This window comes from Hypanus sabinus, chromosome 4, assembly GCF_030144855.1.
Source record: "Hypanus sabinus isolate sHypSab1 chromosome 4, sHypSab1.hap1, whole genome shotgun sequence".
Taxonomy (NCBI): Eukaryota; Metazoa; Chordata; class Chondrichthyes; order Myliobatiformes; family Dasyatidae; genus Hypanus; species Hypanus sabinus.
Window position 1 is genome coordinate 72,750,536 of NC_082709.1, and position 21,709 is coordinate 72,772,244.

At 40.8% G+C, this 21,709-nt stretch overlaps 1 protein-coding gene across 3 annotated transcripts in view; it reads left to right on the forward strand.

The window, feature by feature from the left end:
• Nucleotides 1–2,530: 2,530 nt before the first annotated feature.
• fam117bb (family with sequence similarity 117 member Bb) overlaps nt 2,531–21,709 on the forward strand; it is a 207,805-nt gene continuing 188,626 nt past the window's right edge. For all 3 annotated transcript variants that reach the window (XM_059967375.1, XM_059967376.1, XM_059967377.1), the window contains exon 1: nt 2,531–3,160. In XM_059967375.1, the coding sequence (XP_059823358.1) occupies nt 2,719–3,160 (442 nt within the window). In that variant the 5' untranslated portion in view covers nt 2,531–2,718. The remainder of the gene's footprint in view (nt 3,161–21,709) is intronic.

A 21,709-nucleotide genomic window follows, 5' to 3' on the forward strand; every position in this document is an offset into this window, starting at 1 on the left:
AGAAAATGTGCAGATGCTGAAAATCTAAGCAACACAAACAAAAATACTGGAGAAACTCAGTAGTCCAGGCAGCATCTATGGAAAAGAGTAAACAGTCGATGTTTCAGGCCAAGACTCTTTATCTTCCTGAAGAAGGGCCTCAGCCCAAAATGTCATCTGTTTTTTCTTTTCCATGGATGCTGCCTGGCCTGTTAAGTTCCTCTTGTATTGTGTGTGTGTGTGTGTGTGTGTGTGTGTGTGTGTGTGTGTGTGTGTGTGTGTGTGTGTGTGTGTGTGTTGCTAACAGTTTTCTATCTAAAATGGCTATACTGATAATCTGAAAACATTGAATTTAATGTTGTTGTGACACTTAATGGCTGGATGTGTTCCTGCCTTCTTGCATTTTACATGCAAAAGATATAGAAAATGGATTCTAAGGAACAGCTTAAAGACAGCTATAGTAATTGGTCAAATACATTATTGTATGTTTAAATACACAACTTGTTGTAGAGATAAAGTAGATGAAATATATGCAAGGACATTATATGAAAGCAAAGAAAGTGAATCTGTGGAGGCAGTGGGCATAACTGGAATAATGAATATCTTAAAATAAATTAATTTAGGAAGCAGTTTAGATGCAACATCCATGGTTGACCCTGACCATGGTGTTACAGATGGTGTTACAATAAAAATGATTTTTTAAAATTAGTTAATGGATACTAGTAGAAATTTGTACTGAAAGATTTTGCTGGGTAAAAATTTTCAACAGAGTTACTTAGGTAACAGTAAGTGAATTCAGGTGAAAGAGGTACAGTTTTGGGTAAAGTGTGCAGGATGATTGGCTTTCTAAATGTATGTTGCTAATACATTGGAAAAGTAATGTCAAGTTTTAGGGATGTTGCAAAGCGCATTTACTGTTATAATGCTAAGGTTGCAGAACTTTAGTTATGTGAAGTTGGAAAAAATTTCAATGTTATCAAAAAAGGACAGTTGATATGCTAATCCTGCAACTTAACATATCAGCTATCCGTCTGCCTCCATAGATGCTGCCTGACCCACTCAGTTCCTCCAGTAATTTGTGTGTTGTATGATCAGTTTAAGTCTTGCTTGCAGAAATTCGATAACATAAACTGAGATTGGCTTGTGGAACAGTGGTGATCAAATGTTAAGAGGTGAATTTACAGTGAAATCCTAACCTTACCAATAGTAACAAAAATTCTTCAGTCTTGGAAATATTTATAATTTCCCTTGCACCATCTTGAGCATTATTTCATTGTTCTTATACTAAAGAAAAACAGATAAATCAGCGATTCGGGAACAGTTTCTTCCCTGTGCCATCGGATTCCTCAAAGGACATTGAACCCATGAACACTACCTCACTGCTATCATTTCTGTTTTTGCACTATGTTTAAATTAACTATGTAATATATACTGTAATTGATAGACTTATTGCCTATATTATCTTTTGCACTGTACTGCTGTTGCTAAGTTAACAAATTTCATGACACGTCCGTGATATTAAACCTGATTCTGATATGCGTTACTTCTCCTATGTACATAAGAACAGAGTGTAATGTGTGAATATGGTGAAAAAGTAATAATGCAGTAATATCAATAATGTAGTAACCAGATGAAATGTTCTAGCCATACTAACACAGTTCAATCAATTGTCTTCGATTTTGTCATACACCACAACATGGCATCCAAACCACCATTGTTGTTTTCAGAGATTCATGGCTATACAGCCCAAGATCCTTGACTATTCTGGATTGTTGTGTTATTTATTGTGCAGCCCCATTCCTTAATTTCCTTCTGCAGGTGGTAATCGAATGAAACATACTTCAAGCATACCTTAGAAATCTGAATTTAAAACCAAAAACGAAGTTATGCAAAATGCTAATTCTTTTTTCTTCCTCCGCAGACATTATTACAAATTATTTCATTATCTATTTATGTCACTTGGGCTGCATTAAAAAAATTTTAACTTAATGATGGAACATCAGTAAGATCCTGAGATCTTGAAGAACAGTTTTAAATGTGAATAGTTTCTACTATTAAACGGTAAAACGTCATTTATGAATGTATCCCAAACTCAGGTTGCTTCCGCTCTCTTCCCTTCACCGGGTCCTGCCTCGGCATGTACAAAGTTCGAGGTGTAGCTCCTCCACTTCTCCCTATTTACATGCTAATCCCGCAAGAAGCAAGCTTGCTTCTCCTCGTTGCCACGAGAGCGCGCCATTTACCTCAGGACCGGCCGGATTTGTTTACCTCCCGATCGGCAGCCCACCCCCAAGCAACAAGCTGCTGAGGCTTTGAATGGAAGGCGGTGGCGGTCTCCTGGGGCGACGGAGTAGGCGTGGAACGCACGCCCCGCGACGTAGAGTAAGAGGGCGGGGTTAGGACGAGGGGTGGGCGGGACGCTGCAGCCCCGTCCAATCGGCGTCGCCGCAGTCAACTCTGGGGCTTGAGGCATCGGCCAATGCGCCGTCTCTGGAGGCGGGGCCTGCGCGGCGGGGGAGCGTGAGAGGCGGCGCCTGCGCGACCCGGGGGAGTGCGGAGCGCGAGCCGTGGTCGGTTCCTGTCTGAGGGAGAAGAAAGGGAAGAGTGCGTGAGGAGGGAGGGGAGAGGAGAGGGTAGCGGCGCCGGACAGGGGGCAGTTCACCTCGAAGGCATCCGATTGGATTCACAGCGGCACGGGACTCTGTGTGTGTGTGTGTGCTTCTCCCCGGCTCTTGCAGGATGTCTCAGCGTGTACGCCGGAACGGGTCACCGACGAGCGGGGGTAGTACCGGCTGCTGTGCTGGTGGTAGTAATAACAGTGGAGGTGGTGGTGGTGTCGGCCGACCGCAGCCCATGAGGGCTACCGTGCCGTTCCAGCTGAAGCAGGGCAGCCCAACGAGGTGTGTTGGTGGAGGGGGGCGGCAGCAGCAGCAGACGGCCGCCTCTCGGAGCAGCCCCACCAGGACTCAGCAACAACAGACGATCGCGGCCTCTTCGCGGGGCAGTCCCACCAGGACACAGCCGCACCAGGCGGCCACCATTACTGCCACCACCTCTCCTTGCTCGTCGCCCACTTCTTTGTGGGCCCCAGGAGCAGATTCTTCACGAGTCCGGCACAGGAAATCTCCAGAACACCGGGGCTCCCCAGAAAGGAAGAGCCCGAACTCTCCCATCTACAAAGGTATAGTCAAGGGCTTCTCCACCTGCCAACGCAATAAACATCCGGAGAAGGGTTGGGGTTGGAAGCATAATCAACAAGTTCATTATTCTTCGTTTTAGTTTCTAGTTTTAAGTCCAAGTATAGAGTTCATTCTAGCCGATTGATGTAGACGTACACATTGTAAAGTAAAATTTCCAGATCACTATCCCTTGCCATGCATGGGTTATGCTTGCTTAGGCCATTGTTCACGTGAGCTGAGGCGAGAGCGTCAGTAGGCCATGTCTGAAGAAAGTACCACGACCAAACGTGGCCCTTTTCTACTTTGACCCAAGAGGAGTCCTGGATGTAATGAAAAGTAGATTTAATCTAGCCTGTCATTCTCTCCTCTCATTGGCCTTGTTGAGTCTAATTGTGCAACTGCTGCCTTGAGTTAGTTCAGCTAATAAGGCAATTACAGTTCATTGTGCATTTTTCTAGGGTACAGTCCCTATTGGGGGATGGGATAAACCAACATAACTCGAAGAATTAAGTACCATAATTTGGCTGCCAAAAACATAGTAACTGGAAGTATATGTATGATTTTCATACAACGTTTTTGTTTATCTTTAATTGGAAGAAAATATAACTGACAGTGAACAATTTCTTGTACAATTTCAAGGTATCTCTTGAAAGAATGTACTTTCTAAACTTAATTTTACTGAGAAAACTGAACCAAGTGAGCATTGTAAACATAGTTTTTCAAAGGAATTGCCTTGTCAATTCTGCCACAGGATGTTGTTTTTCATGAAGTCCAACCAGAATGCTATGGGCTTGGCCTTTGCATTATCAGTTAATAGGTTGGTATAAAAGTACTTGAAATGCCTACAGCTCGCTACTCTGCTACTGAATTTTAGCTTCCTAAGTGTTTCTGTCACTTTACATTTCCTTAGAATGATTTGAGCTTTGTCTATATGTAATATTTTGAATTAAACTGGAATGTGACAAGTACAGTAAATGCTACAATAATACATTTGTAATTTATAACTTCCTCAGTGGAGCAGTGATTTCTGGGTTTAACGTACTTCATGATAATTTGGAAAAAGAACTCTATTAATCCCATGCGTCCAAAGCACAAGAAAAATCTCGCATTTATGCTGTATCCAATTGAAGCATTTTATACTTACGTAGCTACTTCCTGAATTCTGTGGCTTCTCAACCTAAAGTACTTATTAACTCAATGTGCAGTTTAGCTAGTTGATTGGAAAACTTGAATTATATGCTCTCAAAAAATAGTCATAATTATAATGGAAGTCAGAAAATTGCTTGTACCTAGTAGCTGAAACTTGCTGCTCAAGAATATTAAATATACAGAACTATTATATATTCTGTAGCTTTATCTTTGTCTTGATTCTAAAATATTTTAATGTGTGATTCATTTGGTTCACTGAGCAAAGTTTGTCTGGTTTTGTAAATGCATTTTATGTGAGTAATGTAAGTTAGGGTCTATTCATCAAAGATCTGAGGGCACTTACCTAGATTACATGATTGGATAAATGTTAATAGTTTAATGTATTTTTAAAATGTGGAGGCCCAGCATTTAAAAGAAATCCACAAAAAACTTTGCAGCTGTTTTTTTTTTCACCTGAGTCTGGAACATGCTAGTTCTTGGATTAATCTTGTACTTGGCTTTTAGAATGCATTACTTGGTACACATAAGTGAAAGCAGATTAAACTGACAAGGCCTCCAAACCACTATGTTATTACCCAGCTCAAGTCTTGTAAGCACTGTGTAGCCTAGAACACTGTTCATCCTTGTGCTCACAGAAACGGCTTGATTACTCTCTACACCCCCGCCCCCCCACCCCCGTGATCCTCCTATTACTAGGGGAGGGGTTTGCAGAATAAATATGTTGTTGTGATCCCAAAACTCCATTTTTTTTTAGTACATTTGTGTGTATATTGATTGAAAATTTGCTGTCACACAAATTCAGTAATTCAGATTTTTGGCTCTTGATTTGGAACTAAATGCAAATTGCTGTAACCCAAATAGCCATAACAAGGGTATAGCTTGTAATAGTGTCAAAGTTGCATAATGGATTTGAAAAATAATTTTCTTCAAAATAAAATGCATGAGAGCCGAAAATTCAACAAATTAAACGTGTGCATGAAAAGTACTGTAGTTGCTAGGTGCATGATAAAATGCTATATTCAGATCAATGAGAGTGCAGTTTGGTTAGAATGCTAATATCCATTACAAACCAGGTGCAGGACAAACTGAGAATTGGAAACATTTGGAGGCAGGTAACAATAATTTGCAATGTTAGGAAAGCGATTACAAAAGACATTGAAGTGAGTGGTAAACAGGGAAGTAAGTAGGTGAAGAAACTCTGCAGCACGTTCTGCACAAGTGACTTAGAAAAGGCTTTAATTTAGAATACAGAACCTACTTGGAGGTTAGAATTGGATAAATACAGCCAATGTGGTTTCATGTTTCGTCTTCCTAAACAGAGCTTCCTATAACATTTATTAAGTTTTTCAGCTGCACTGAATGGCCCTGATCAAAATTTCAAAACAGGGTTGGTAATACACTGAGCTACATTTTTAATCACTGTATCCCTTTGACGGGGTTCATCCTTCTCTAATGCCTCTCAGTTATTGTTTGGCTGGATGGGCTAGCCATTGGTTTTTGCTTTAATTTGTCCAGACATTTTACTTGTGGCTTTTCACACTGGATGAATCTGCTATTCATTTCTCTCTTATTTGCTGTCCCTTGAAGTGATGTTGTTAAAAATTGCTATCAGATTCCATGTATCCATCTAGGTCTGGGTGTCAATTTCCTTAGTTTTTGATTTATTGCAATCTTGCATCTATTGTTGAACGAACATAATTACCATGGTGTGTCTTCCATTAAAGTTTGGAAAGACAGACCTTAGTACAGAGCTGTTTCCACAAGTTCTGTACTTCAGCTCATCCCCTGAACAAGCAAGTTCCAAATGTAGAAACAAGTATTACTGAGTAGGCCGGGCAGAGCCTGTCAGAAGAGAAATGGTTAAACTTTTAAATCTGAGACCCTTTATCAGAATGGTCTTTAATCTCCCCCACCATCCCAGCACGTGATGCAGACCTGTAGTTTGGGGGAGGGGGTCTGTATCCCCTCTGCAACTTTTATAATATTGTCAGCCATAGTCTGTACCTGTTGATATCTTTACCTATTTCAGATGTGATTTCTAGTGTGGTCAGCTTCAAGTCTCAGTACTCAAACTCTACTGGAATTCCAAACAATACAGTCGGCCCTCATCTGCGAATTCAATCAACCGTGAATCGCGAAAACCCAGAAGTGCTCTTCTAGCACTTGTTGTTCGAGCATGTACAGACTTTTTTTTCTTGTAATTGTTCCCTAAACAATGCAGTATAACAACTATTTTACATAGCATTTACATCGTATTAGGTATTATAAGTAATCTAGAGATGATTTAAAGTATATGGAAGGATGTGCATGGATTATCTGGATTGGGATCGAAAAATATCGGAAGTTCTCTCACTCAGTAAGTCGGAACAGTTACATCCAGTATTATTTAGTGTCAGTTAGTCAAACATTTGTCTTAGTATTTTACCTTTCTGTGCATACAAAACAGTTAAGAAGGTATGTTTCAGCACCGGGCTCGGGAGCTTCTTCCCAAGTTCGATCCAGTGACAGATTGCTATCGAGTGCGCTCTCCACCATGCCGGGTTGATGTGAGGATCAAAAACTCAATAATTAAACCTCTGTGTTGCTTTGTAATAATTGTAGCTTTCATCGGGGCAGGGCCTTTCTCACTTTATTCATTAAAATTGTTCTGATCGTTGACCGACGTAGCCTAACGCTTTTCCAATGACCGATGGCATTTCACCTCTTTCTGATCGCTTTATTATTTCCACTTTATTTTCAATTGCGATCGTGATTATTTTTGTGAACAGAAACACTGTGGATTCAGATCTCTGCCACTGGGTCCTAATATCCACCGCACTGAGACAGGTTAAATAAGGTTTGGGGTTCTGTTGGGTCCTAAGATCCACCGTATTGAGACAGGTTGAATAAAGGACTTAAGCGTTTGTGAATTTTGGTATCCGCGAGGGGTCCCGGAATCAATCCCTTGTGGATATGGAGGGCTGACTGTATTATCCTGTAAATGTCAGAAGTATCATCATGTATGGCTCATTTTGAATTTAAAACTTATCTTTGTCTGTGTCATCCATTTGCATTAGACTAGTTATCTATTTTTATTACCCTCTATTTCTGCATTCTTTTAGCCCTGTCCTTGTGTGTATCTCTGATTATGCTTTCCTGGTATAATGTGTAGCTTCAGTGTTGAGGCCTGGAAGTATAACTTTGTTTTGGAGGTTCCTTTGCACCAATTTCTCGGGCACCTTCTATGGTTCAGCAACAAATCTTTCTGGATGCTGCTTCTGTAATGTGTTTTAAAACTTTGTTATATAAATGCTGTGTTTTGTATAAAAGGGCATACAAACCTAGACATGTTTTGGGAATGTAGTTGGGTTTATTAGGTTGCCCCTTTATTAAGCAAACCTAGTATCTATATTCACTGTACACAGAATGTTTCAAGATACTAAAATCCAACTCTATGGCTTCTGGCAATGTAATTTCTTTTACCATTATCCTCATTTGTTGACGAAACAAAACCTTGAAGTCCTATCTGCTTCTTATGTCCTATTGGTACAGACAGGCATTTGTTTTGCATGTAACCTGGAGCAGCCAGATTCTCGAGTGCTTTAGTGATATTGCTCAAAAGAACATCATGTGCTGTTGTGCAGTATTAAACTAAATAGACTTTGCAATGGAAGCAATATTTCCATTGCTCGAAGTTGCATCTCAGTGTACCTGAAATCTTGGCATTGGCATTCTACTTTAATAACACATGTGGAGAAAGTATATAAAAGTACCTAGAAGTGTAGCTGGACTTTTCCTTTGTGTTGATGCATGATTTGTGGACTCGTGTAAAGTTCAAAATGAGTTTATTGTCAAAGTATATGTATGTCACCACATAGTACCCTGAGATTCATTTCCTTGCTGGCAATCACAGTAAATAACAGGACAAACAACCAATCTGCAAATATTGCAAGAAAGAGGAGAGTAATAAATAAGCAATAAATATGAGATGAGGAGTCCTTGAAAGTGAGTCTCGGTGTGGGAATGGTTCAGTGATGGGGTGAGTGAAGTTATTCCCTCTGGTTTGAGCCTTATAGTTGAGGGGGTAATAACTGTTACTGATCCTGACTGTGAGAGTCCTGAGGCTCCTATTCCACCTTCTTGATGTTAACAGCGAGAAGAGGGCATTGTATGGTGTGGAGAGCGAACTTTCTCTATAAGGTTAGAGATGTTGATGGTTTTGTTCCTTGATGTTCATTTTTATCTGACAGAATTCCACTGTTTCTGTACCTGCAAAAAAATGTATTCTTGTTTTTGCTGCCTAAATAGACATTTTTCAACTTTGTTTTTCCCACATGAGCTCTGACCAGTGATCAATCTGGGCATCAGAAATTTGAGAGGAGGGGATTTCACTCAGATCCACTGACCAAGCAGAAAGACAGCGGTGGATCGCAACAGCATAATTGAGCTCTGACCAGTGATCAATTGGTGTATGCGATTGAAAAGCAAGAGCAAATTAAAGGAAGGGAGGGGCAAGCACTGCACCATCACTGGAGTGGCGATCTTTAGGCTTTAGCTCTTTGAGGCTTCAGCGAGGAGAGGCTTCAGTCAAGAAAGAAAAAAATCTCAAGTTGAAGTGTTTTTTTTTCCTTTCCTCCTTTTATATTTACTCAGTTAACACAGCAGAGATGCCAGGTGGGTTGGAACGTTCCTGTAATGAACCGGATCATTTGGGAGGCAGAAGGGGTGATGGGACATAGAGAGGTAGTTACATTGAAGGTGCAGACACAGGAAATTGGGTGAGAGTCAGGAAGGGGAAAGGGGTTAAACAGCCAGTGCAGAGTACCCCTGTGGCCAGCCTCAGCAACAGATGTATCACTTTCGATACTGTTGGGTGGGGGGGGGGGGAGAAAGATGACTTAACAAAGGAAAATCACTGAGTCTGTGATATAGAAGGGAAGGGTTGGGAAGGGTTAAGAAAAGGCATGCTGTGGAGATAGGAGAATGGACATGTTGGTATATTGCCTCCAGGGTCCAGAACATCTTGGATCAAGTCTTCAGAATTCTTTAGTGGAAGGTGAACAGTCAGATATCATGGTCCATGTAGGTATGAATGACATGGGTAGGACGAGTGACAAGGTTCTGTATAGGGAGGTAGATGCTAAGTAAAAGGGCAGAGCCTCCAGGGTTGTGATCTCAGGATTGCTACCTGTGTCACGTGCTAATGAGGCCAGAAATAGGAAGATTATACAATTTACACATGGCTAAGGAGTTCGTGTAGGAGGTAGAGCATAAGATTTTTGGATTATCAGGCTTTTCCAGGGAAGGTGGGACCTGTACAGAAGAGGTGGTTGCACCTGAACTGGAAGGGGGATGGAAACCAGAGTGGAGAGTTTATGGAGGCAGATGTCGGTAAAACCTCAGACAAACTTAGGAATGAAAAGGTTGAGTATGGTGTGACTAGTGTCCTGAGCTATGTATATTTCAATGCAAGAATTATCAAAGAAAAGGCAGAAGAGCTCAGGACATGGATCAAACCCAGAATTATGACATTACAGCCATTAGTGAGACTTCAATATATAGAAGTCCCAATGAGGGAGCAAGCTTTACTGAATCTTCTATTAAGGAATGAGACGCGGTAGGTGACAGAAGTTTGTGTAGGGGAACACTTTGTGTCCATGACCACAATGCTATTGTTTCAAAGTGAATATGCAAAAAGATAGGCCTATCCATGGGTTCAGATTCTAAATTGGAGAAAGGCCAATTTTGATGGTAACAGAAATGATCTGACAGATCTGACAAGTGTGGATTGGGACAGATAGTTTTCTTGTAAAGGTGGACTGGGTAAGTGGGAGGCCTTCAAAAAATGAAATTTTGAGAATACAAAGCTTGTATGTCCCTGTCAGAATAGAAGGGAAAGATTAAAAGAGTAGGGGACCTCGGTTTTCAAAAGAGATTGAGGCTTTGGTTAAGAAAAAGAGGTGCATAGCAGGTGTAGACAAGTAGGAACAATTGAGAGAGAGGCTAATGGAGTGTAAGAAATGCAAGTTAACACTTAAAGAAATCAGGAAGGCTTAAAGAAGGCATGAGGTTGCTCTAGCAGACAAGGTGAAGGAGAATCCTAAGGGATTTTACAGATGTGTTAAGAGCAAAAAGATAGCAAGGGACAAAAATTGGTCTTCTGAAAGACCAGAATGGTAATCCATGTTGGAGCCAAAACATATGGGGGAGATCTTAAATGCATTCTTTGCATCTGTATTTGCTTGGGAGATGAATACAGAGTCGATAGAAGTGAGGCAAAGTGGCAGCAACTTCATGGATCCTGTACAGATTGCAGAGGAGAAGTTGTTCGCTACCTGAGGCAAGTAAGGGTGAATATGTCCCAGGGGGCTGAAAAGGTGTTCCCTTGGATCCTAGTGCAGAAATTGCTACATCCTCAGCAGAGATATTTAAAAAGTTCTTGGTCACAGGAGAGGATTGGAGGATAACCAGTGTTGTTCCACTGTTTAAAAGTACTAAGGATAAGCCAGGAAATTATGGGCTGATGAGTCTGACATCAGTTGTGGGAAAGTTATTAGAAGGTATTCTAAGGGACTGGATATATAAATATTTGGACAGACGTGGACTGATTAAGGATAGTCAGCATGGCTTAGTGTGTGGTAGGTCATTTCTAACCAATCTTAGTTTTTTGAGGAATTTACTGGGAAAGTGGATGAAAGCAAGGCAGTGGATGTTGTGTACATGAACTTTAGTAAGGCACTTGGCAAGGTCCCACATGGGAAGCTTGTCCAGAAGGTTGTCACTTGGCATTCAGGATGAGTTATTGAATTGGATTAGCCATTGGCTTTGTGGAAAAAGCTAGAGAGTGGTAGAGGAGGGTTGCCTCTCTGGCTGGAGGCTTGTGACTAGTGGTGTGCTGCATGGATTGTTTCTGGGTCCTTTTTATTATTTTTTTTTGTTAGCTGTATCAATGATCTGGAGGATATTGTAGTTAACTGGATCAGCAAATTTGCAACTGGCTTCAAGATTGGGGGTATAATGGTCACTAAGGAAGGCTATCATGACTTGCAGAGGGAGTTGCATCAGCTGGAAAAATGGGTTGATAATGGCAGATGGAATTTAATATTCAACTGCCATGGTTTGCACTTTGGTAGGACCATCCAGAGGAGATCTTGCATGGTGACTGGTGGGGCACTGAGTAGTGCAGTAGAACAAAGGGATCTAGGAATACAGGTCCATAATTTGTTGAAAGTGGCGTCACAGGTAGATTGGGTCATAAAGAAAACTTTTGGCACATTGGCCTTCATAAATCAATGTATTGAGTACAGAGATCCGAAGTTAAGATGAAGTTGTAAAGGACGCGCTGGTGAGGCCTAATTTGGAGTATTCTGTACAGTTTTGGTCACCTACCCACAGGAAAGATGTAAACAAGTTTGAAAGTGTGCAGAGAAAATTTACAAGGATGTTGCTGGATCTGGAGGTTCTGAGTTATAAGGAAAGATTGAATAGATTAAGACTGTATTCCGTAGAACATAGAAGATTTTGTAGAAATACACAAAATTATGAGGGGTATAGATAAGATAAATGCAGACAGGCTTTTCCCACTGAGGTTGAGTGGGACTACAATCAGAGGTAGTGGGTCAAGGGTGAATGGTGAAAAGTTTAAGAGGAACATGTGAGGGAGGGGAACCTCTTCACTCATTGGGTTGTGAGAGTATGAATGAGCTACCAACGCAAGTGGTACATGTGAGCTAAATTTAAATGCTTGAGAAGCTTGGATAAAAAATGTGCATTGTAGGGGTATGGTTGTCTATAATCCCGGTGCAGGTTGATGGGAGTAGGTAGTTTAAATGCTTTCGGCATTGAGTGGATGGGCTGAAGGTTCTGTTTCTGTGCTGTACTTCTGACTTGGCAGATCTTTATCTACTTAATTTACTGTGTATCTTGTTGTAGCGTTGCATCCTCTTCAGGAGCTTGACTTGGTTGTTCAATTTGCTGATGACACCGGATGATAATACCCTCAGCACCCCATGTAAGTTACAGTATTGGGAGCACTCCCTGCACTGATACCACTGAAGTACTTGATAAGTAGCTAAACAACCATTCATGCCTTTTGTTCTTATGCCAAGTTGTTATCTCCTACTAAGCCAGGAGCTTGCATTTCCTCAACCTTTGTAGTATTTTATCAAATGTCTTCAAGAAATCAAAGCTTATTACATGGACTGATTCCCCAGCATTCACAACACATTATACTATTTCAGAGAACTGCATCTTTGAACACTTTCTAATTTCAAGAATCTTTGGACCTTCCTTTTGATCTTTGTTCATAGCTAGTGGGTAGTTTCCATTAGCAGTTGCCTGAAAATACAAGAATTGAGATGATGCAAACTTTTCTTGTTCTAAGAACCATAGAACGTTACAGCACAGAAACAGGCCTTTTGGCCCTTGGCTGTGCCGAACCGTTTTTCTGCCTAGTCCCACTGACCTGCACCAGGACCATATCCCTCAATATACCTCTTATCTGTGTACCTGTCCAAGTTTTTCTTAAATGTTACAGGTGAGTCTGCATTTACCACTTCATCTGGCAGCTCATTCCACACTCCCACCACTCTCTGTGTGAAGAAACCCCCCCCCCCATACTCCCTTTAAACTTTTCCTCCTTCACCCTTAACTCATGTCCTCTTTTTTTCCTCCCCTAACCTCAGTGGGGGAAAAAGCCTGCTTGCATTCACTTTATCTACACCCATCATAATTTTATATACCTCTATCAAATCTCCCCTCATTCTACACTCCAGGGAATAAAGTCCTAACCTATTCAACTTTTCTCTGTAACTCAGTTTCTCAAGTCCTGGCAACATCCTTATAAACCTTCTCTGCACACTTTCAACTTTATTAATATTCTTCCTGTAATTCTGCACACAATACTCCAAATTCGGCCTCACCAATGCCTTATACAACCTCACCATTCCAACTCTTATACTCAATGAAGGGTTTTGGCCCGAAATGTCGTCACTACCTCCTCCCATAGATGCTGTCTGGCCTGCTGAGTTCTGCCAGCATTTTGTGTTTTTCTTATACTCAATACTTTGATTTATAAAGGCCAATGTACCAAAAGCTCTCTTTACAACCCTATCTACCTGTGATGCCACTTCTAGGGAATTTTGTATCTGTATTCCCAGATCCCTCTGTTTTACTGCATTCCTCAGTGCCCTACCATTTGTAGTTTCTACCTTGGCTTGTCCTTCCAAAGTACAAAACCTCACACTTGTCTGTATTAAACTCCATCTGCCATTTTTCAGCCCATTTTTCCAGCTGGTCCAAATCCCTCTGCAAGCTTTGAAAACCTTCATCACTGTCCACCACACCTCCAGTCTTTGTATCATCAGCAAATTTGCTGATCCAATTTACCACATTATCGTCCAGATCATTGATATAGATGACAAATAACAATGGATACAGCACTGATCCCTGTGGCATACCACTAGTCACAGGCCTCCACTCAGAAAAGCAATCTTTCACTACCACTCTCTGGCTTCTCCCATTGAGCCAATGTCTAATCCAATTTGCTACCTCACCATGTATACCGAGCGACTGAATCTTCCTAACTAACCTCCCATGCAGGACCTTGTCAAATGTAGAATGTCAAATGAAGTCCATGTAGACAACATTCACTGCCTTCCCTTCATCCACTTTCCTTGTAACCTCCTCGTAAAACTAATTGATTTGTTAAACATGACCTACCACCGCACAAAGCCGTGTTGACTCTCCCTAATAAGTCCTTGTTTATCCAAATAGTTATGGATCCTATCTCTTAGTACTCTTTTCAATAATTTACCTACTACTAACGTCAAATTTACCAGCCTATAATTTCCCGGATTAGGTTTAGAGCCTTTTTTAAACAACTGAACATGAGCTATCCTCCAATCCTCCGGCACCTCACCCATAGACACCAACAGTTTAAGTATATCTGCCAGGGCCCTGCAATTTCAACACTAGTCTCCTTCAAGGTCCGAGGGAATACCCTGTCAGGTCCTGTGGATTTATCTACTCTGATTTGCCTCAAGATAGCAAGCACCTCCTCCTCTTCAATGTGTATAGGTTCCATGACCTCACTACTTGTTTGCCTTATTTCCATTGACTCCATGCCAGTTTCCTTAGTAAATACAGACACAAAAAACCCATTTAAGATCTCCCCCATTTATTTTGGTTCCATACATAACCGACCACTCTGATCTTCAAGAGGACCAATTTTATCCCTTACTATCCTTTTGCTCTTAATATACCTGTAGAAGCTCTTTGGATTATCCTTCACCTTGACTGCCAAAGCTACCTCATGTCTTTTAGTCCTCCTGATTTCTTTCTTAAGTATTTTTTTTGCACTTTTTACACTCAAGTACCTTATTTGCTCCCTGTTTCCTATACATGTCATACATCTATCTTTGTCCAGGATCAAGTTGAAACTAATGGTGTTATGATCACTGGAACCAAAGTGTTCCACACACACTTCCGTCACCTGTCCTAACTCATTTCCTAATAGGACATCTAATATTGTATCCTCTCTAGTCACTACCTCTATATATTGATTTATAAAGCTTTCCTGAACACATTTTACAAACTCTAACCTGTCTAGACTTATAACAGTATGGCAGTCCCAATCAATATGTGGAAAATTAAAATCCCCTACTATCACAACTTTACGTTTCCTGCAGTTGTCTGCTATCTCTCTGCAGATTTGCTCCTCCAATTCTCGCTGACTATTGAGTGGTCTATAATACAACCCCATTGTCATACCTTTCTTGTTTCTCAGCTCCACCCATATGGCCTCGGAAGACAAGCCCTCTAATCTGTCCTGCCTGAGCACTGCTGTAACATTTTCCCTGACTAGCAATGCCACTCCTCACCACTTCATTCCTCTGCCTCTGTCACGTCTGAAACATTGGAACCCTGGAACATTAAGCTGCCAGTCCTGCCCCTCCTGTAGCCAAGTTTCACTCATGGCTACAATGTCATAATTCCATGCATCAATCTATGCCCTCAGCTCGTCAGTCTTCCCCACAATACTCCTCACATTGAAATAGACACACTTCAGAAGATTATTACCACCACACACAACCTTACTATTTGTGACTTTGCATGAACCTTTAACATCATTTATTTTCACTCCCGCTCCACTATCTACTCTGGCACTCTGGTTCCCATCCCCCTGCAAATCTAGTTTAACCCCCCCATAACACTAACAAACTTCCCTGCAAGGGTTTTGTACAGGTCCCACCTGCCCCAGAAGAGATCCCAATGATCCTGAAATCTGAAATCCTGTTCCCTACGCCAGTTCCTCAGCCACGTGTTCATCCTCCAGAGCATCCTACACTTACCCTCACTAGTACGTGGCACAGGTAGCAATCCTGAGATTACCACCCTTGAGATCCTGCTTTTTAACTTCCTACCATACTCTCTATACTCACTCCTCAGGACCTCCTCACTCTTTCTTCCTACGTCATTGGTACTGATGTGTACCATGACATTTGGCTGCTCACCTTCCCATTTCAGAATGCAGTACACATGATCAGAGACATCCCCAACCCTGGCACCCGGGAAGCAACAAACCATCAGGGATTCTCTGTCATCACCACAGAACCTCCTATCTGTACCTCTTAACTATCGAGTCCCCTATCACTACAACTCTCCTCTTCTTCCACCATCCCTTCTGCACTGCAGAACAGCGTCAGAGATCCGGCTGCCGCAGCTTGTCCCAAGTAAGTCATCCCCCCTCAACAGTATCCAAATCGGTATACTTATTGAGGGGAATGGCCACAGGGGAGCCCTGCTCTGCCTGCCCTTTCCCCTTCCCTCGCCTGACGGTAACCCAATTACCTGTGCACTGCTCCCTTGGCGTAACTATCTCCCTGAAACTACTATCTATAAACATCTCATTCTCCTGAATGATCCGGAGGTCATCCAGTTCCCTAACGCAAATGAAATAAGAGGTATTTCATTTGAGAAAGATGAGCAACTTTATTATGTACTTAAGACTAATATTTTATTTTTGATAAAAATTAATTCATTATACACCCTTAAAGCTCTGAGTGTAATATTTACCATAATTGTAAACTAGTTGAAGCAACTATCTGGCCTAGGATAGCCTATTTGTTGCAGAAATTGAAATAGTTGAATGCATAGTTTTGGAATGAAATAAGCACAGAAATCCCACTTGTGTTGTTGCAATGAGATATTACATCAAATATGCTATGCAATTGAAAAATCTGGCAGAATGGCCTGAAGAGCAAATTCCATTCTACGGAAGCAATGAGTTTAATTTAAATGTTAATCAATCCAGGAAGTTTTAAGTTTAGAGAGGAATGGCTAGTAATGTCAGTGAACGAAATAGAAATTAATTGACCATTTTTAAAAATGGGATAATTTCAATAAAGGCCACCTTTTGTCAATGGTGTTATGGAGTAGGCTGTGAAGCATAGTGCATATTTTTGGTTTGTCGAGAGCAAAATTTAAAACTCCACATTGCAGTCATGCTAAAGTGTATAACAAAATGCCAAAACTGGCAGCTGCTTTTGTTACTTAATTGTGCATGGTTATTGCTTTAAGCAGACTCCACAACATGATGTTTTGCATATGGTATGGATTTTGTACTTTGCATCTTTTTAACGTTTCCTGGTGTTAAGGGCAGCTTCCATTGGTTTCATTTGGAATAGTCAATACAATCATATCCTGTTGTGGTACTCCATTCATTAAGTTGATGCTTAATGCTTGGAGTATACCAAAAAATGTTTTATTAGAAGAACCTCAACCACTTCTGGCAGCTTGTTCTAAAGTTACAATGCTCTGCTTGGAAAAAGTTGCTCCTCAAGTCCCTTTTCAATTTTTTCAACTTTCATCCTAAATCTATGTCCTGTGGTTTTAGATTCTTATACCTTAGGGATAAGACTTGTTACCAACCACGTTATTGATGTCTCTCTTAATTTTAAATAATCCTATAAAGTTGCCCCTCATTTGCCAGTGTTCTAAGGGATAAAGACTTACTCTAGGCAACCTCCCTTTAACTCAGGACCTCTAATCTTGAAAAAATTTTTGTAAGTATTTTCTGCACTCATTCCAGTTTAACCACATCTTCCCTATAACCAAAGCTGTACACAGAACTCCCAAGTGTGGCCTTACCAGTGACTTCTAAAAATACATTATAATGCCATGATTGTTATGTGCAATGCCATATCTGGTAAAGACCAGTCCGCTAACTTTTTTTCACCACTTTCTCTACCTGTGCTGCTTTTAATGAGTTATGCACTTAGTTTCTTGTTCCATTACACTCCCTAAGGCTCTACCATTCATAGTGTTACTCTTTTAAACATTTTAAATAGTACTCCTCGCATTTAGCTATATTGAAATCCATTTCCTAATTTGATTACATTCAGGGAGGGAAACCTCATTGGATATATCTGTCAATTGTTCCCACTTTGGCTTGGTCTCTTTGCAGCTGAATTTCTAATTGGTTTGGTTTGTTCCAAAGTGGTAAACTATACCCAAATAGTGGTTTTTAAATAGCTTCTAGGATGTTGGAGATATGGGGACATGAGGAAATGTGTACTGTTTCACAGACATGTGGCTCACTCCCAGCACTCTGGACACTGCACTCCATCCAGAGGGTTTCACCATCCATTGCATGCACTGGATGGTGGTATCCGGTAAAAGCAGAGGCAGTGGCATTTGTTTCATGATTAACTCATGGTGCATAGACACAGCAGTTCTGTTTCAGTTCTGCTCTCGTGACCTAGAATATCTGGTGACCAAGTGTCCATTCTACCAGTCAAGGGAATTCTCTGCTGTCATTTTGGCAGTGGTGTACATTTCCCCCCGGCTACTGACAGAGCTCAGCACCATTATCAGTAGTCATAAGACAGCACCCTCCAAGAAGTTATGGAAGGCCATTGTAAGATTGAAAAGGTAATTCTGTGTGAAATTATATGCAATCAGATACATGGCAGCTGTGGCAGGGTTTGCATAACATTATTTCCTGTAAGGTGAAACTTAACAGCATTAATGGCAGTAGTGATTTACTCCTGGTGAGCTCAATGTAAGTGGCCACAGCATTTGGCAACTGTAATGATCTGACTCTGAGCTGAAAGTTAAAACATTGTTAAAGAGGATGAACCCTCGCAAGGTTTCAAGCCCTCATGGTGTACCTGGCAGGGCACTGAAAACCTGCACCAACTCAACTGGCTGAAATGTTTAAGAATATCTTCAACCTTTTACTACTGCAGTTGGAGGTTCCCAATGGGCATCAAATCATGCCATTGCCCAAGAGAAGCAGGGTGAGGTGCCTCAGTGACTGAGGCCCAGTAGCTCTAGTATCTACTGTAATGAAGTTTCATCAGAGGCACAACCTTCCCCACCACTGGGGAAGTTATTCTGTTTTCAGCAAGATGTAGAAATGTTTTTTTTTCTTGTGGAAGCTGAGATTGGATGGACAGTTTAATTAAAGAGAGCCTTTTGTTTATGGGGGTGGGGCATAGCAAGTCTTTTAGGGAGCTGCAAACCTTTACCTGCTTTGAGACCTAATAGGCGGCCATTATTCATATAGGTGGACATATTATCCATAGGCGGACATATTCTCTGCATTGGGGTGATAATGTGTGTAACTTGGCACTACATTAAATGATTATTTTTGTTCGCTGAAATGTTGATGTCTAATTGTTGTGAATCTCTTGATGAAGGTGGGACTTGGAACTATTGAGGAAATTAAATGGTAAGCTAAAGTGATTCAAATAATAATGCTTTTTTGTGTTCATGGAAAAAATTGCAGTACAATTTCAAGAAAAGAACTTTGATAGACATGTCTAAAAATGCTTGCAATCAAAAACTTAGGTGGCTGAGGCCAGCTGTTTCATGATCTATGAACTTTTATGCCTATTTGCATTTATCACTGCACAACTACCATTGTGAAAGAAAAAAAGCACACCAAGAATAGTTACAATTGATGCAAGTTCCATGGATGCTGCTTGACACAGGTGATCTAGCATTCTGCTCAATTAGGCTGGTGGCAGTGGTAATCTTAAAGCTAAATGCAAGAATTGTGGTTGAATTTGCAGAATAGAATATTGGTTCTATTTACAACAGTTGCTCTGTTTTAAATAATTGTGACTGTTGATAATATGGAAGCAAGTTAAACAAATCAATGTTAGCACAATATAAAATGAAAATTTGCAAGCTCACAACTATAGGTGAGAAGATACAGCAGACTTTTACTTTAAAGACACATTCTCTCTGTGCCATTAGATGTGTGAAGCTGGGTGGGTGCACGTGTGCACCTTAAATCAAACTTCACGTCTACTGTCCAATCTGTGCAGAATGATCTTTGCAGTGTAAAGATGAAAATTAGCTTTATTGTCAAATGTACATTGAAACATAGTGAAATGTGCCATTTGCATCATTGATTGTGATATGTTGGGGACAGCCAACAAGTGTTGCTGCGCTTCTGGTGCCAACATAGCATTGCCTGTAGTTTACTAACCCTAACTTGTACATCTTTTTGGAAATAGGAGGGAACTGGAGCACCCAGAATTACATCAATCTGGTGCTGAAGGGCTCTTATTTCATGCTAAAATTGAACAATTGGTTACACCTATGTTTGTTATTGACAAGTAGCCAAGATTTATGCACATTATTTTCCTTCATGCTTTTGTATATATAAAAATGGAGTGTGAAATGTGCTAAATGTATGATTAAAACGAAGTTAGAAACTGGGGACGTGCCAGAATTAGGGGCACAGAAGTTACCAACTGCATAAGATTATGCAGTTTTATACTTGGCTAAGGAGTTGGTGTAGGAGGGAGGGCATAAGATTTTTGGATCATTGGGCTGTCTTCCAGGGAAGGTAAGAACTGTACAGAAGGGATCAAAAAGAACAATAGCAAGGATGATGGCAGAGCAACAATGGCTGAAATATCTGTAAGCAATTTAGAAGACACAGGAGGTATACATCCCAAAGAGGAAGAAGTATTCTAAAGGAAAGATGATACAATCATGGCTAACAAGAAAAGTTAAAGCCAACATAAAAGCCAAAGAGAGAGCATATAATTGAGCAAAGATTAGTGGGAAGATAGAGGATTGGGAAGATTTTAAAAACCAACTGAAGGAAACTAAAAAAAGTCATTAAGAAGGTAACGATAGAATACGCAAGAAAGCAGGCTAATAATATTAAACAGGATACCAAAAGTTTCTTCAGATACATGAAGTGTAAAAGAGGTGAGTGGATATTGGACCACTGGAAAATGATACTAGAGGGGTAGTAATAAGGGACAACAAAATAACGGATGAACTGAATAAGTATTTTTCATCAGTGGTCACTGTGGAAGACACTAGTAGATTGTTAGAAGTTACAGGTGTTATGGGGGATGAAGTGAGTGAAGTTACCATAACTAGAGAGAAGGTACTTGGGGAAACTGAAAGAGCTGAAAGTGGATAAGTCACCTGGACCAGAGCTCTGAAAGAGGTGGCAGTAGAGATTATGGAAGCATTCATGATCTTTCAAGAATCACTAGATTCTGGAATGGTTGTGAAAGACTGGAAAATTGCAAATGTCAGTCCACTCCTCAAGAGAAGCATAAGAAATGAAACTATAGGCCAGTTAGTCTGACCTCAGTGGTTGAGAAAATGTTGGAGTCGATCATTAAGGATGAGGTCTTAGGGTACTTGGAGGCACATGATAAAATACGCTGTAGTCAGCATTGTTCCCTCAAATCTTCCCTGACAATCTGTTGGAATTCTTTGAAGAAGTAACAAGGAGGATAGGCAAAGAAGAATTGGTTAAATTGTGTACTTGGATTTTCAGAAGGCATTTGACAAGGTTAAGCAGCCTCATGAGTGGCACAAGCTGTGAGTCAATCGTATTACAGGAAAGATCGTAGCATGGATAAAGGCAAAGATTGGAATAAAGGGAGACTTTATTTCTGCTGGTGACTAGTGGTGTTCCACAGGGGTCTGTGCTTGGACCAATTTATCTTTTTACATTATTTCTCTATGATTTGACTGATGGAATTGATGGCTTTGTTGCAAAGTTTGCAGATGATATAAAGATAGGTAGAGGGCAGGTAGTTTTGAGGAAGTAGAGAGGATACAGAAGGACCTAAGACGGATTAGGAGAATGGGCAAAGAAGTGGCAGATGGAATACATTGTTAAGTGTACGGTCATGCAGTTTGGTCGAAGAAATGAAATGGTTGGCTATTTTCTAAATGGAGAGAAAATACGAAAAAACTAAGGTGCAAAGGAACTTGGGAGTGCTTGTGCAGGATTTTCTAAAGGTTAATTTGCAGGTTGAGTCTGGTGAGAAAAGCGAATGCAATATTAGTCATTTCAAGAGCTCTAGAATGTTAAAAGCAAGGATGTAATGTTGAAGCTTTATAAAACACTGACAAGGCCTCACTTGGAGTATTGT